This window comes from Pleurodeles waltl, chromosome 10 (genome assembly GCF_031143425.1).
Source record: "Pleurodeles waltl isolate 20211129_DDA chromosome 10, aPleWal1.hap1.20221129, whole genome shotgun sequence".
In the NCBI taxonomy this organism is placed as follows: domain Eukaryota; kingdom Metazoa; phylum Chordata; class Amphibia; order Caudata; family Salamandridae; genus Pleurodeles; species Pleurodeles waltl.
The window spans coordinates 107,973,219-107,988,509 of NC_090449.1; the positions used below are offsets into that span (position 1 = coordinate 107,973,219).

At 43.3% G+C, this 15,291-nt stretch overlaps 1 protein-coding gene across 6 annotated transcripts in view; it reads left to right on the forward strand.

Annotated features, from left to right (window-relative positions):
- The window catches only part of NSMCE1 (NSE1 homolog, SMC5-SMC6 complex component), a 167,135-nt gene extending 153,020 nt beyond the window's left edge, over positions 1–14,115 (forward strand). For all 6 annotated transcript variants that reach the window (XM_069209892.1, XM_069209893.1, XM_069209897.1 and 3 more), the window contains exon 8: positions 13,693–14,115. In XM_069209892.1, coding sequence (XP_069065993.1) covers positions 13,693–13,853 — 161 coding nt within the window. In that variant the 3' untranslated portion in view covers positions 13,854–14,115. The remainder of the gene's footprint in view (positions 1–13,692) is intronic.
- Positions 14,116–15,291: the final 1,176 nt, after the last annotated feature.

Below are 15,291 nucleotides of genomic sequence, written 5' to 3' on the forward strand. Positions count from 1 at the left end.
GAAAGAGCACTGCATATTTTTTTTAGATATAAAAAGAGCTCTAATGTATTATATCGACAGAACAAAAGCATTTTGTAAAACTAAACAGTTGTTTGTCGCATTCCAGAAACCCCATACTGGTAACCCTATATCCAAACAAGGCATAGCCAGATGGATAGTGAAATGTATACAAACTTGTTACCTGAGAGCTAAAAGACAACTACTCATTACACCAAAGGCACACTCCACTAAAAAGAAAGGAGCATACCAATGACAGAGATTTGTAAGGCAGCCACTTGGTTCACACCTCATACTTTTACCAAACATTACTGTGTAGATGTGTTAGCAACACAACAAGCCACAGTAGGACAGGCTGTACTAAGAACATTATTTCAAACAACTTCAACTCCTCCAGGCTGACCACCGCTTTGGGGGGGATTACTGCTTTGTAGTCTATACACAGCATGTGTATCTGCAGCTACACATGCCACTGAACGGAAAATGTCACTTACCCATTGTACATCTGTTCGTGGCATGTTCTGCTGCAGATTCACATGCGCCCTTCCACCTCCCCTGAAGACTGTAGCTGTTTAAGTTGCAATTAAAAATTGTACATATGTAAATAAATATTCCTTTACCTCAACTTTGTACATACATCTCTATCCCATTGCATGTACATCTTTACTATTCTCACTCTATCACTCCTACCTTACCCTCTGCGGGAAAACAATCTAAGATGGAGTCAATGCCCATGCGCAATGGAGACGAAAGGGAGGAGTCACTCGGTCCTGTGACTCGAAAAGACTTCTTCTAAGAAAAACAACTTGTAACACTTCGAGCCCAACACTAGATGGCAGGAACAGTGCACAGTATGTGAATCTGCAGCGGAACATGCCACGAACAGATGTACACTGGGTAAGTGACATTTTCCATATATATATATATATTTATGTATCAGGCCTCGAAAAATCATAAAAATGTTACAAGTAACTTGAATATTGTACTTGAGTGTAACTGTAATGTTTTTGACCCGTAAACAGGTTTCAAATGTGTGATCCTGGGCAAATTCTTTACAGTCACCTTTTTCTTCATTCTCACATAGTGTAACACCAAATGTGTGAGCTCAGCATTCCTGCTGTACAGAAAACTTCTTTGTTTGATTAAATGTACTAAACGTTTGCTCCATGTATAAAAACAAAAATCTAGCCCACAAATGGGGGGCACATGATCCATTACTTGTCTCTTAGTTTGCTACTAGCATTGCTACCAGGGCAGGAGTGTTTCTAGGTTTGCGCTTAAACAGTAATTTTTAATACATTTATTTCTGAAGCATGATGTGGTTGCACAGTGTCATTTATGGAGAGAACATTTCCATGAAATGTCCAAAAACTTCCCACTGACTTGCAGCTTCATTGATAAAACAATCTAATGTATTAACAAATCCGTGAAAATCGGGGCTTGGAAAACATTTATTCTTTGCACATGATCAAGTTCAGTGTTCTGATTTGTTTTCCAATTAAAATATTTTTTTCATCACACAAGTATAAACAAAGGGCTTTTACAACTACTGAAATATATTTTGAAAAGTTTGTACAGTTGACTTAACTATTTAAATGTGTGTTATGAAAAAACTCTCAAAATCCTGGAGCTCTGCAGTCAGGATGAAAATTAATTGTAAGACAAACTGACTTGACCTCTGAACACAGATCAAATGTGGCAAGAAAAAGATTTAAAGGCCTCCTCCACTTTGACTGAACAGAACACCTGTTCAATGTCAACTCACCAGAAGAGTCAGGTGGATCCTAAAAATAGCTCGACCTGATAAAATTTGACCTGCCATGGCGAGTAGAATTTTCGAGGCACGTTTATATATATGATTAACTAGCAAGAATGATGTGCGTAGTTTCAGCAGGCAATGTACAATGGAAAGTTCCAATCACTGTGTCCTTACAACAACTTGCTGCTCATTTTATAATTCTGATAGGCACTTTATAGTTTCTTGTGCAGGAGACTTATATCGCAAGTTACTTTTGGCATGTTGCTCACTGCCACTGCACTAGAATCTGTGAGGGATTGGGATCAACCAAAAGGTGTACACTTTGTAAGTTGTCGTGCCACTGCCCCAGGACCAGGCTATGACATTATAATGGTTGGTGGCAGTTGATTATAGTAGTGGAGTACATGTCTTTTTGTTTTTGAAAGAGCTCCTGTGAGGAGAGTGCTTACTCTTTTTCCCAGGTAAATCCATGTACCATCTCAGGATGAGGTACCTCATTCCTCATGTTTGTTCTTGGAATGTGCATAAGAGTGCCCTGGTACATGAAGTGGAGACCCATTTTGCGTTTCTCACTGGGTGTATGTAGCTCTTGAGACTGTAAGGGTGGCCAATAGGTGTAGTGATGGTAAAGATTTCTATTTTTTCCTTTTCCCTGAATGCCCACATGTGCTGCTCCTTAGAATATCCCCTCCTTCTGTAATGTATGTGCAACTCTTGCTTGAATTTTCTTAGAGGATAATGGACTTGTGCAAAGCCGTTTTCTGCAGGCAAGCTCATGACCTGTGCACATCGATAAATAGAGGGAGGAATGCCTCGAAGACAGGGCAAAGACTACATGCCTTTTACAGAGAAGAACCTCTCAAATCTTTTAGCTTCTGTTGCTGAGAAGGAGCAGTCTGAGAACACTACTGGGAAGGAGTTTTGTTGTACCTGAAGCTGGTTGCCAAGGAGGTATGGCACAGGAAAATGGACTTTGAGCTGAGTGGTTCCCTGAAATGTTTAGAACTGACTTTCAGTTTGACTAGATAGCTGGATTTTGGCTAGCAGCCTCTGTACTGCCCCTACAGCATAACCGTGTTCTCTTGTAGGGGATTTCCATGTATAGTCATAAGCGGTGAATAGTTCCGCCCGCCTGCGGGGACCCCAGAGCACTTTTTTCAATATAGCTTCTTAAGTGTTCATGTTCACCTTACTTCAGGAATGCCTGCAAAGTCACTTAATGTCCGTATGCAGCCTAGAGATATGGCTACAGTATCCAAAATTCTTTATCCAGTGTGCTTAAAAAAGGACAAAGTTACGGCACATGCATTCAAATGCATGAATGAACTGAAAATTCAGGAGAAAGTTTTTCACAAACCTTTTTATAATGCAAAACAATTATGGAGTGCAAGGCAGTGTAGCCCATAGGCTGCCATTATCAATGAAGAAAAAGGAGACTGTGACTTTAAGTACAGCCAGTCCTCCTGTATCCCATCATGCCTAGAGTGAGGCCGTTACCTCGGTTCTTTTTTCAGTCTCTTACTGACAGCTTTGAGCTCGACCTTTTTAGGTTTTTTCTCCCAAAAATCTGTGAAATTTTCAGTGACAACTGTTTCACTCGACATCTTTTGACTTTCTTTCTTCAATTTGGTCTTTTTCTGACTGGAATAAGGCTTTTTTTCTCAGAAAAAATGCCTTCTCCGTTCGACAAATGCCCAAGATGTGGCAGGAAAAAAGCCAAAACAGACTTGCATAATGTCTGTTTGATCTGTCCACCATCCTCACACCTTCCTGCCTTGTAATATCTGCAGGACATTTTCCAGACGTACCCTGCGCGACAGGGAGAAGATTCGCCTTCAAGGAAAATCACAAAGGCTATGCCAGCAAGAAGCCAGTGGGACCTCTGGGCGAGGTGAAGGTCAGTCTTCCACCATAGCTCTTCCCTCAGCCTCCAGTGAACGTGGAAGGTCTGAGAGGTGTTTTTAAAGCAGAAAATGCTTTCGGTCCCCGTCGACGAGATCGACGTCGAGAGTAGTTACGGCGCCCACATATTAGCCGTCCAAGTCTGGATCGACGTCGCACGATGTCAAGAGAGTGCATGACGTCAAGACACCGCACCATGATGTCGAGGACTCGATGCTCGCCGCACGACTTCGAGGAGTGTGTCAACATCGGTAGATTCGACGTCACGATGAAGGAAACGTTGCCGTCACAGTCCGACGTCTAAGTCTAGGTTGCTGTCGGTACATCGATGACGAACGGAGAGGTCAACGTCGAAGAGTCCCTCGACGGTGAGGACACAAAACTTCTAAAAGGAGAAGGATTTATTCCTTGTCTGAGTCACAGCGTTGCAGGGAAGTTTCTCCTTCGCTGGTTCTCCTTCCTTCATCTCCGTCTCCACCTCCCACTACCTCTCTTCCTCAGGCTGCAACTCTGCATCCTCAAGATCTGCCTGCCCCATTGTTGGCTTCTCTGCTGCTCCAGACACCTACACCACTTCGGTGCCTCAAGCACCTAGCGTCACTCCAGCTCCTAGACCGCACTCAAGATCGCGCCACTGTTCACACCATAGCTATCATGCATCTGGCCGTTCTACAAGATCAAGGCACTTATCACAGATCGCGACAAAGGTCAAGGTCACGTTCTTTCTGACGCTACCACGGAGACTCCTCATCGTCTGCCAGAAACTATTCACCTACTCTATCTGACTCACCTCAAACCTTGTACGTCCCCAGTGGACGACGTTAATACCTTTCAGGAAATCTTAGTTTGAGGCGCAGCAAAACTTAACATTCCAATGGCTGTCCCGACAACAACTACTTCAGTCATTTTTTAAACGCTACAGCAACGTTCGGCCTCAAGACTTTTACTTCCTCTGGTACCGGGTCTTCTAGAACCTGCCATGGAAGTCTTCCATACACTGGCCACGACAAAGTCTGCTCCTTCCAGACTGCTAAAAAAGTACCTTCCTCCTGAACAAGACCCTTTGTTTCTGCGCTCCGACCCTTCACCTGATTCAGTGGTGATCCTTGCAGCCCGTAAATCTCACGCCACTTCTCCGTCCGCTACCTCTCCGCCAGACAAAGAGAGTAGAAAGGTGGATTTGGCAGGCCGCAAAGTATGTAGTTCTCCGGCAACATCCGAAAGCAGCAACCTCAACAGCCCTCTTGGGAAGATATGATAGGGCCTTCACCAGTCACTTGGAGTGGCAACGAATTACAACAGCCACTTGGGTCGTAAACATTATGCAGAATGGTTATCGTCTCAGATTTTCCACTCCACCGCCAAGTATTCCGCCAAGGGCAACCACTTTTCACCTCACCCTCCTAAAGGCGGAAGTTTCCATATTGCTAGAAAAGAAAGTGATAGAACCAGTTCCTCCCACCTAGAGAGGAAAAGGCATTTATTCAAGATACTTTCTGGTCCTAAAAAAGTACAAAAAGGAATTCAGACCCATTCTAGACCTGAAGGTTGCCAACCATTAGATCAAAAAGGAAAAGTTCAGGATGCTGGCCCTAACCAAATATATCCCCAAATTCACCAAGGGGACTGGCTTTCTTCAGTCTACCTACACAATGCCTACTTTCATATCCACATTGCGATAAAACATAGAAAGTTCCTGCGATTTGTGGTGGGGAAACAACACTACCATTACACTGTCCTTCCATTTGGTCTCAAGTCAGCACCCAGAACTTTCTCCAAATGCATGGCTGTTGTAGCAGCACATCTTCGAAAGCACCCAATGTTTATCTACCCATAAATGGGGGACTGGCTTATCAAGGCAGCCACCTTTCCAGAAGCCCATCTGCACTTCAATTGGACATGCGATCTTCAGTATCGCCTAGGTTTTCATGTCAATTTCTCCAAGTCCACGACAAAACCTGCCTAGATACTGCACTACTTAGGAGCTACCATAGACATGCTGCAGGGAAAAGTATATATCCTTCGGAGGAACAACAGTTATCGATACTACAGAAGTGCTGCGTGCTCAAGACTCCATCGCCCCACAGTTTCCTCACTTCTAGGCTCCATGGCCTCCTACATTTGCCTAACTCCCAACGCTCGCCCCCACATGCGACCTCTCCAGGAGTGCCTGGAGGACCAATGGAATCAACGGACGGAAACTGGGAAGACAGAATCAGTCTATCCACCCATGCACTCCAATCTCTTAGTTGGTGGTGCTTTCCAACCAGTCTGCAACAAGGAATGCCTTTTCGTCCACATGCTCCGTCTCAGACCATCGTCACGGATGCTTCTCTCCTCGGGTAGGGAGCTCGTATGGATCACCTTAAAATACAAGATCTCTGGTCTCTGAGGGAAAGGTCTTACCACATCAGTCTCCTCGAGCTACGTGTGGTTCACCTTGCCCTCAAAGCCTTTCTCCCTTCTTTCAACACTGACACCCTGCTTGTCCAGACTGACAATACAATCACCATGTATTACCTGAACAAGCAGAGGGGAACCAAATCCAGAGTCTTGTCTCAAGAGGCCCAGACAATATGGCACTGGCTCCTGGCCAGGAATATAAAGATAATAGCAACTCACCTTCCAGGAGTTCAGAACATGCAAGCGGATGCCTTCAGCATGGTTTTAGACGAGAACCACAAGTGGGTCCTGAACCAAGACGTTGTTCAAGATGTATTCTGCTTGTGGGGCACACCTTCTATCAACCTTTTCGCCACAGCGGACAACCAAAAATGCTGAGGCTTAGCCGCCAGATTTTACCATCCAGAATCTCTGGGGAATGCTCTGTGGATAGACTTGTCCAACAAGTTTCTGTACGTTTTTCCACCAATTCCCCTGATCCCAGCAGTCCTCAGTGACCTCAGCCAGAATGATCCTCATTTCCCTGGAATGGCAGAGGCAATGGTGGTTCCCGGACCTCCTTCACCGGTTGCTCCGACCACATCTTAGGGTTCCATGCAGACCAGACCTCCTGACGAAATTCGGAGGTCAGATGAGACACCCCAATCTCTCCTCCTTGAGTTTGGCAGCATGGCTCCTGAGCTAGTGCAGTAGGGGCCCTTACATCTTCCACAGGACTGTATGGAAATTCTGAAAGAGGCAAAATGACCTTCCACAAGAGTTGCTTATGCCTCCAAATGGGAGAGATTTTGCATCTGGTGTTCATCCAAGAAGATAGACCCTGCATCTTGCTAGGAGGATGGCATCCTGCCATATTTGTTACATTTAGCAAAATCTTGTTTACAGTTCTCTTCTGTTAAAGTCTATGTGGCAGCTTTGACTGCATACAGAAAAGGTCCTTCACAAACCTCTTTCCTTCATTTGTCAGTCATAAAAGGTTTTCTAGAGGGACAAAAGAATGTTTTCCCACCACTCAGGCGTCCTCTCCACCATGGAAGCTGAACGTGGTTCTTTCACGTCTCATGCATCATCCATTCGAGCCCATACACAAATCATCTCTCCAACACCTCACTTGGAAAACGGCTTTCCTTGTGGCAGTGACATCAACACGGAGAGTTAGGGAGATTCAGGCTCTCTGTGCTCATGAGTCCTACACAGTGTTCCACTCCTCCAAAGTAATGATGTGTACACATCCTAAATTCTTACCCATGGTTATCTCTGACTTTCATGTCAACCAGACAATTTCCTTACCAACTTTTTCAAAACTCCAGCTGAGAAGGCACTACACTCTCTAGACGTAAAGAGGGTTTTTAAATTCTATTTAGACAAAACCAAATCTATTAGAAAATCACAACACTTATTTGTCAATTATGGGCCGGTTCGTACCGGGCTGGCCACCTCTAAACAGTCAGTCTCTCAGTGGGTTGTCTCCTGTATTCTTTACTGCTACCAGTTAGCTAACAAATCTCTAGCTGGTAAACCAAGAGCGCATTCTTCCAGAGGCAATTCGGCCACGACCGCCTTGATGAATGTTCCTCTGGCAGATATCTGCAGGGCTGCGACATGGAAGTTTGTTCACACATTCACTAAACATTACTGTCTTGACTCTGATGCCAGAATAGATGCTCAAGTGGGACAAGCTTCTCTCAGGACCCTCTTTGCTGTATAGCGCATTCCTATATTTTTCGGTCTACTCCCCTGCTGTTTCTGGGATGGGCTTGCTATTTTATTCACCGCTTCTGACGATAAATGGAAATCCCCTACGAGAGAAGGAATAGTTTATTACCTGTAACTCCAGTTCTCTCGTAGGGGTATTTCCGTGATAGTCATAAGCAACCCTCCCTCCTCCCCAGTGGAGTAGACCGAATAATATCTCGGGTATACCACGACTTTCAGCGATGACTGCCTACAAAAAGAACTGAGGTAACTGCCTAACTCTAGGTATGATGGGATGCCTTAGGACTGGCTGTTCTTAGTCAGTCTCCTTTTCTTCATTGATAATGGCAGCCTATGGACTACACTGCCCTGCACTCCTCCATCATTGTTTTGCATTATAAAAAAGGTTTGTGAAATACTTTTTCTCCTAAATTGTCAACTCATTCATGCATTTGAATGCATGTGCCTTAACTTTCTCCTTTTTAAAGCAAACTAGATGAAGAAATTTGGACACTGTAGCCTTTCCTCTAGGCTGCATATGGACATTCTTAAGTGACTTTGAAGGCCTCCCTGAAGTAAGACGAACATGAACACTTAAAAAGTTATATTGGAAAAAGTGCTCCGGGGTCCCCGCAGGCAGGCGGAAGTATTCACCGATTATGACTATCTTGGAAATACCCCTATGAGAGAACTGGAGTTATAGGTAAGAAACTATTCCTTCCCTTTTGATATTGGGGAGATCCACACACTAGTAGTAGTCTTGGCTGTTTCACTCTTATGAGTAAGGACCATGGTGGCTGCTTATACTGGGTGTGTGGGCTCCACCCTTGCAATTATTTGAGTCATAGGGGTGGTAATTGCTAATAGGAATTACCATCCACTTTATATTAAAATAGTGTCTGGGCCTATCTGACTGTCATGCTTTTGCTTACACGGCAGTTAGCCAGGCAGTTTTCAGACTCGCATATGCTAATGAACATGTGCAAGTATTGTGCTTTTATTGTGTGGGATTCTCTTAAGCAGCCAAGGGCTGATCTTATGATGGCCCTGCCCTACAAAACTTTGGTGTCCTCAGGCACCACCCACTGATGATGTGCATCAATGTCACATTTTAAAGGAGCCCGGGCACTTAGGGCATCAGCCCTGTACTTCCCTTGGGTACACGTCAATCATTGGTGGCTGTGATGCTGCCACACCACACTTTCTAGTTGCCAGCGAGCATAACTCTTACCGCCATGCAAGATGAGGTAGGAATGGGTGAGGTTACAGAAGGCCTGTGTGCAAGGGGCGGCCAGCCCGTGATGAGCATGTGCTTTGACATCAGTGATGAGACTTTCATATCCCGACTCGAATTACCTGTATGCTGTATACATATACACAGTGGATGCCTCTGCTGCATCAGATATATCCATTTACAGCATTTGAGCAGTTGGAGCGAGAGCTCCAGAGTTGAACTAGTGTGTTGAATCTGTGACACCAGCGCTAAAGTCGACGGGGCCCTCTTGCCTGCCTCTGCCGCCTGCATTCCGTAGCAGATATGAGAATGCCTTGAAATACACAAGCTCAGGATGTGCGCTGTACAAAACGGATTCCTTATCGTGCCGTACTTTTTGAGAGCATGTGTTTCAAGGCGCTGCCGTATGTGCTAATGAAAATTATTCCTCTTTGTGTAGCGCACATCCGTGTTTTTGGCTTGGCTATAGGAGCCTGTTCATGAATCACGCTCTAAAACGGTTTACCATGTAAATAGTGCCACGAGTAGCAGGTAAAACTATGGAAGTCTCGTCGAAATTCAAAAAGTATATTGCTTCAGCGTGGCCGAGCTTTTCACCTTAGTATGTAGAAAATCTAACTGCATTGAAAGACGTTTATAAAAAGTGATGTTTTTTTGGAGATGCAGTTAGACATTCCCACCCACCTGACAGCAATGCCACTAGTGAGTGAAAAGGCAAGTCTGTTATGTATGCCCTGCATGCGGCCTTGATTCTTATTATACAGGCAGCAACATTATAATCCATGAACTCAAACGCAAGCGGCTTTTGTACAGCGCACCTCCTGAACTCATTTATTTGAAGGTGCTCCCTTATGTGATGATATAAAAAACAAGGCTTGGTGAAATAACATTTGCCTCCGATCACACAACGTGGTCAAGTAGGGAAGCCAGGGTTGATTCCAGTTTTTGGGCTTTCACATTGAGCAATTTAGCCTCTAGATGGGTATCTTGTTCGCCTATAGAGAGTTAATGCATTTTCTTTATTGCTTGGTGTGCAACTTTATAGTGCGGTGGCAAGGCACAAGTTCCATGAAAGTCCGGCTTGTTTTGAGCTCAACAGTTCAAGAGGACCTGAAGCTGAGCCAGTCAGTTATCTAGTTTGAGCCTTCGGTGGCTTTCCCACCTGTAAAACTCACAAGTGCAAAGTGATGCATACATATCAGAATGTGTGTTGTTAATAAGTAATCCTTTTCATAAGCAGAACTAAGAGCTCCTTGAAATACATGAGCTCAGGATGTGCGCTGTACAAAAAAAAGCTTTTGTGGGAAATTTTCATTTTCGCCTTGTTCTCCCTTAGATTTTTGCCTTCTTTAGTTGAAACTGTTTTTGTTGGCCATAGGGCCCTCCACACTACTCATGCTAAGCAGCAGTTGACTGCTTGTTCTCTTACTTTTAAACTTGGTAAAAGTGCCTAATATATGGTACTTGTGCACCTGGGGCCTGAAAATGAAATGCTGCAAGTAACTCCTTGTAATGCATACCTTATTGGAGCTAGAAATAAGATTCAAGGACTCATTGTAATAGGAATTTAAAATCCAGCCTAATGGTAAACTCAGACTTTAAAATGCTATTTCTAAAATGACATTTTTAGAAAGTTGGCATTTTTCTATCTAAACCTAAAACTGCCTTTCTGCCAGTGTCCAAGTGTTAACTGACCCCTGCTGGCTCTCTGGTGTGAGCTGCATATTCCTCCTAGACAGTGGACAAAGGACCTGGGTGTGGGGAGGTGAGGGGCTTCCTGGCATGATGGTTGTAGAGGAGCTGTGCCCCTACCCTGATTATTCTTCAAAGCAGCGTGTCCTGGTCCACCCAGGAGAACCTGACAACAGGCCTGCTTGTGCCTTTGTTTCTCTAGCCAGGTAGGAGCCACACCCCCAGAGGAAAGGAGGGGGGGGGGTATGACTGACTAAAACCAGTTTAAGAGTTAGACAAAGGGGTGTCCCTGCTGCAGAGGCTGGCACTGGACATAAAAGTAACAGAACTGAAATCAGAACACTGCTGGACCTGTGAAGACTCAGAAGAAGAACTGCCCTGCTATCTGAAGCCTGAGGTAAGATGAGGACTGTTTGCCTTGAACCCAGGGTCCCAGAAGTGAATCCAATGATTGATAAATTTATAGATGCCTTTCCTGCTTCCCAGCTGATTAGACCTAACTGGACCCAACCTGACCCCCTCTTGGCTTCTGTGAGCCCTGACCCCCAACTGACTGACTCATGGGTCCTGGTCCCTTGGCTCCAGTCATAGTGCACTCCTCCTAGCCTACCTAAAGGTTTACTTGGATCCAGCACAGAGCCTCATAGAGCCAGGCAGCTCCTCCCCGAAGGTGTCACCGGATGCAGTGCAGAGCTGTGCTGAGCTGTGCAGCTCCCCCCGGAAGCCTCGCCGGATACAACGCAGGGCCCATGACAGCTGCGCCACACAGCTCTCCCTGAAGGCTTCCCCGAAACCAGCACATACCAATGCAGAGCTGTGCAGCCCCTGCCCAAAAGCCTCACGAGTTCCTACGTTAAACAAAGAAGAGCTGCACCAACCTCGCATGGAATTTAGAAAGTAAAACTTCCAGCGGATGAACCTGGTCCTGGGCCTGCGCTCAAATGAGATTAGCCTGAACTTGTAGCTTTAGCCTGGTCCCGCCCGATCAAATATCAAAGTTGGCTTTTCATACCTTTTGATGCTGTTTTGAACCTTAAGTTTTTGGAAATTCATAACTTCGGTTCTACATACTTAATTTTTTACATGTAGGTGTCATTTTATTTATTCAAATTTACTCTATTTTTCTTAATAGGTTTGGGATTTTTCTTGTGTTGTGTTTTCATTTTATTACGTTATTATTGTGTGCTACATAAATACGTCACACAGTGCCTCTAAGTTAAGCCTGATGGCATTTGTGCCAAGCTACTAGAGGGTTCAGCAGAGGTTTATTTAGTGACTTTTAATGTTCACTCTGACAAGGATTGTGATGAGTATTTGACAAGGGTTCTCACCACCCTCAACTAATACCCCAATTTCTTCCATAAGAAAGCACATTGGAATATGTGTGCTGTACACAAAAAGCACATCCTGAGGTCCTGTATTTCAAGGCACTCTCATATCTTATAATGACTAATGTTGGCTATTCATGTCTATTTAGAGAATTCATTACGAGATATGACCGCTTTGAAGTAGACTGCTGCCTTCCGTATTAACCAAGTCTGCCCCTTAGTTGCTGACCTTGCATTACAGAAATTGTACTGGAAAATTCTCCTCTAGGTAGCTGACTTGTTCAACAAAGCTCTTTAACTGGTTTTACGCCTCACCACTTCCATATTCCTCCATCTGCCCCTGTTATGGACTATTTCCTTAGGACTGAGTTAAAAATGTTGCCGTTGCTGCCACAGAAGTGGACAACTTGTATGTAGATTATCTTCATTTTCAGCCAGAGCCCAAATTCCACCTGAATCTTGCCTTATGAATGGCTGAGACATAGAGCCTGTATGGATCACTAACCTGCAGGTACACCCTACACCTGTGAGCAGCTCCTGAAGGGCCTGTACTTCAGCCTTCTATTCCTGCTTGAGAGCTACTTCGCAAACAAACGAAGATTGTGTGAGCCTCCCAAAGCCTACTTTGTACATTCTTCTGTGACTGATGTCCATTCAATCCTACGTGCTACACACTGCATTACTACTCTTTTTTTTGTGCACCTCAGATGAAGCAAGACATGTTGTACCTAAGAACTTTTACCACGGAGTAGACACTCTTGCTGTATCTCGTACCTGTGCCACTCCTTTTTTTGCTCTTCCGGTGCGGCCTTGACTGCCAGTCCTACAACAGGCAGACACTGAACTGTGTGACTGCTGAAAAGTAGTGTTGGTGCTTGTGTGTGCTCCTCTGAAGCTGTTTGAAGAGGCCATCCTGAAGCCTGAATAATGTATCAAACATTGCCAATAAAGAATGCTTACAACCAGACACTGCTTGGTGGTCGTAGCGGTCGGATTAGCCTAATATTGTATCCCTTGACCAGGGACAGTGAAATAGTATTATAGTAATAGCATTCAGAGAAAAATGTTAATACCATACAACTTACTGAAGTTACTGGCCGTATTGATGTTGACTTGATAATATAAGTGCTGTTCCTTTTTTTAATTTATTTTTTATTATATTAAGAGGGCTTGATATTTTTATAGTGAGTGATGCATGTGCTGCCTTCCTTACCATTTTCCACCCTTCAAGAAATACCTTTAACTGTTCTGCTATGCTGCCTCCTGAAAGTCAAAACTAAAAGAGGAGGGTCATGGTAGTTAGTTCACTGAGCTTGCAGTATTTCCTAGTTCTTGTGTTTCCAATTACCGTAGTAATCTTTCTTACACGGATTACTTTACTGCCTCTGAGTTACACAGGCCCTTTAGCTGGCCTGACAAAGGGGAAATCCATTTATTTATGAGTTTTGACAAAGAAGACAAATGGCATGAACAAATGATCCAACGTCTTCACAAATAAGAGACGGGGGAAAAAGTAATATCCGGACAGCAAGGTGGACTAAAGGTTTTAATGTATGGAATAGAAATAATCTTGTCACAGAAAGAATTTTAGGTGATTTCTTCCCACTCCACCTTTTCAGTCTTTAGAATTAGAATATTAACCTAGCCCAAAGAGTAACAAACTCTTTCTCTTTTTAACGCAGACATTGCTCGTTCTGATTCCCAGCATCCTCCACAGCAACCGTCAGAGGAGCCATCCACATCACAGAAAGACCCATCCACATCTCAGAAAGACCCATCCACATCTCAGAGAGAAAGGAGAGGTTCAGCCCCCTCATCGGGAAGGAGGACAAGCAGACGTTGAAACCAAGATTTTCCTTAGGACTTAGTAAATGTGGAAGTTTCCATTCATACTTTAAATAGATTTTTAAGTCTTGGAAACAAATGTGGTGTTGGACTTAGGCTTTCCTTGGTGCCAGTCTCACTATGGAAGGATACAGATTTACTGCAGTTTCTTCCTGTCTGAATGAACCCATCACATGCTGCTCGTCAGTTTTGGAATAAGGTGGAAAAATTATTTTGAATCCTCAGCTTGCTGAAAATAAAAACCATTTTACCATCATCAATATGCAGACAGTCTCAAAGTCGTTAATGTTTTCTGATCTGATAGTGACTTGTTACAATTGCACAATATCACAGTCAGGTTGTAGATTTCATAACGTATCTTATTGTCAGAGTTGGAAAAAAGGTTTTGTCCACTTTTGCTTCATAAGTGTCATGCCTGTCACCAGAAATCCTATTACTGAGAAGGCTGAGGTGGATTTCCATAATAAAAAAGAAACTTGTGTGATTCCTCCTTCGCTCTCTTCGGCCCATGTCTGGTAGTTGTAGTCAAGAAATGCATTGTCCTGTAGGCTCACAGTATATACTAATTATAGGTAATTCTGTCACTTTAGGAGCCTGTCCCCAAACCATTAAGGAATCCTACTGCTGTTTTAGAGCCTTAGAAGCCAGAGTTGGATCCCACCAAATTCAAGCTTATTTGTATTATAATAATTTCCATTAGTATTGAAGAATAAAATGGTCACAGGCCCTTAGAACAAAATGTAATGTATAATCAATTTGAGTTTTATTTGTGCTCAGATGGACATTTGTTATAAGAGAAGACGTTTCTGCAGAACTAAACTGGCAATGCCACATGTCCTAATAAAATTGGACCTATAAACAGATTTTTTAATATTTTTTTTTAACTACAGGTTGACATTCCTACACTTTAACTTTGGGATTCATGTAGTTTGAATAATTTAGTGAGACCTTATAGATAAGAATTGTGAACCATTACATTTAGTTTTAAAACAGGTCTATTAAGTAATTCTGTTAAGTTATGCTATGATTAAAGTTGGAATTTTATGTCTATTTCCAAATTAAATGTTTTCTAACTAAATGTTTTTGTAACTAAATGTTTCAAAGTAACAATGTGCGAGTCAATACTGATGAAAATGTATTTGTTATATTATAGAGAGGCTTTTAAGAACTCATGAAAAGGGTCCTCAGTTTTACTAAAAAGTGTTTTTTCTCCCATATCTTTTGAGACTCTTCTTCATTTTTTTTTGTTACAATATTTAATTAATTGGTTGCTTGTTTTAAACTTTTAGCTGAGTTTGTTTTTTAATGCATGAACCACAGATTTCAGAAGGAAGCATTGCTCAGCTTACAGGATCTGTCTCAGACGTTCATTTTGTCCCTTAATTTTGCAAGGATATTTCCATCAGATGTTAGAGGTCTCTCTTTCTCATTTGTTG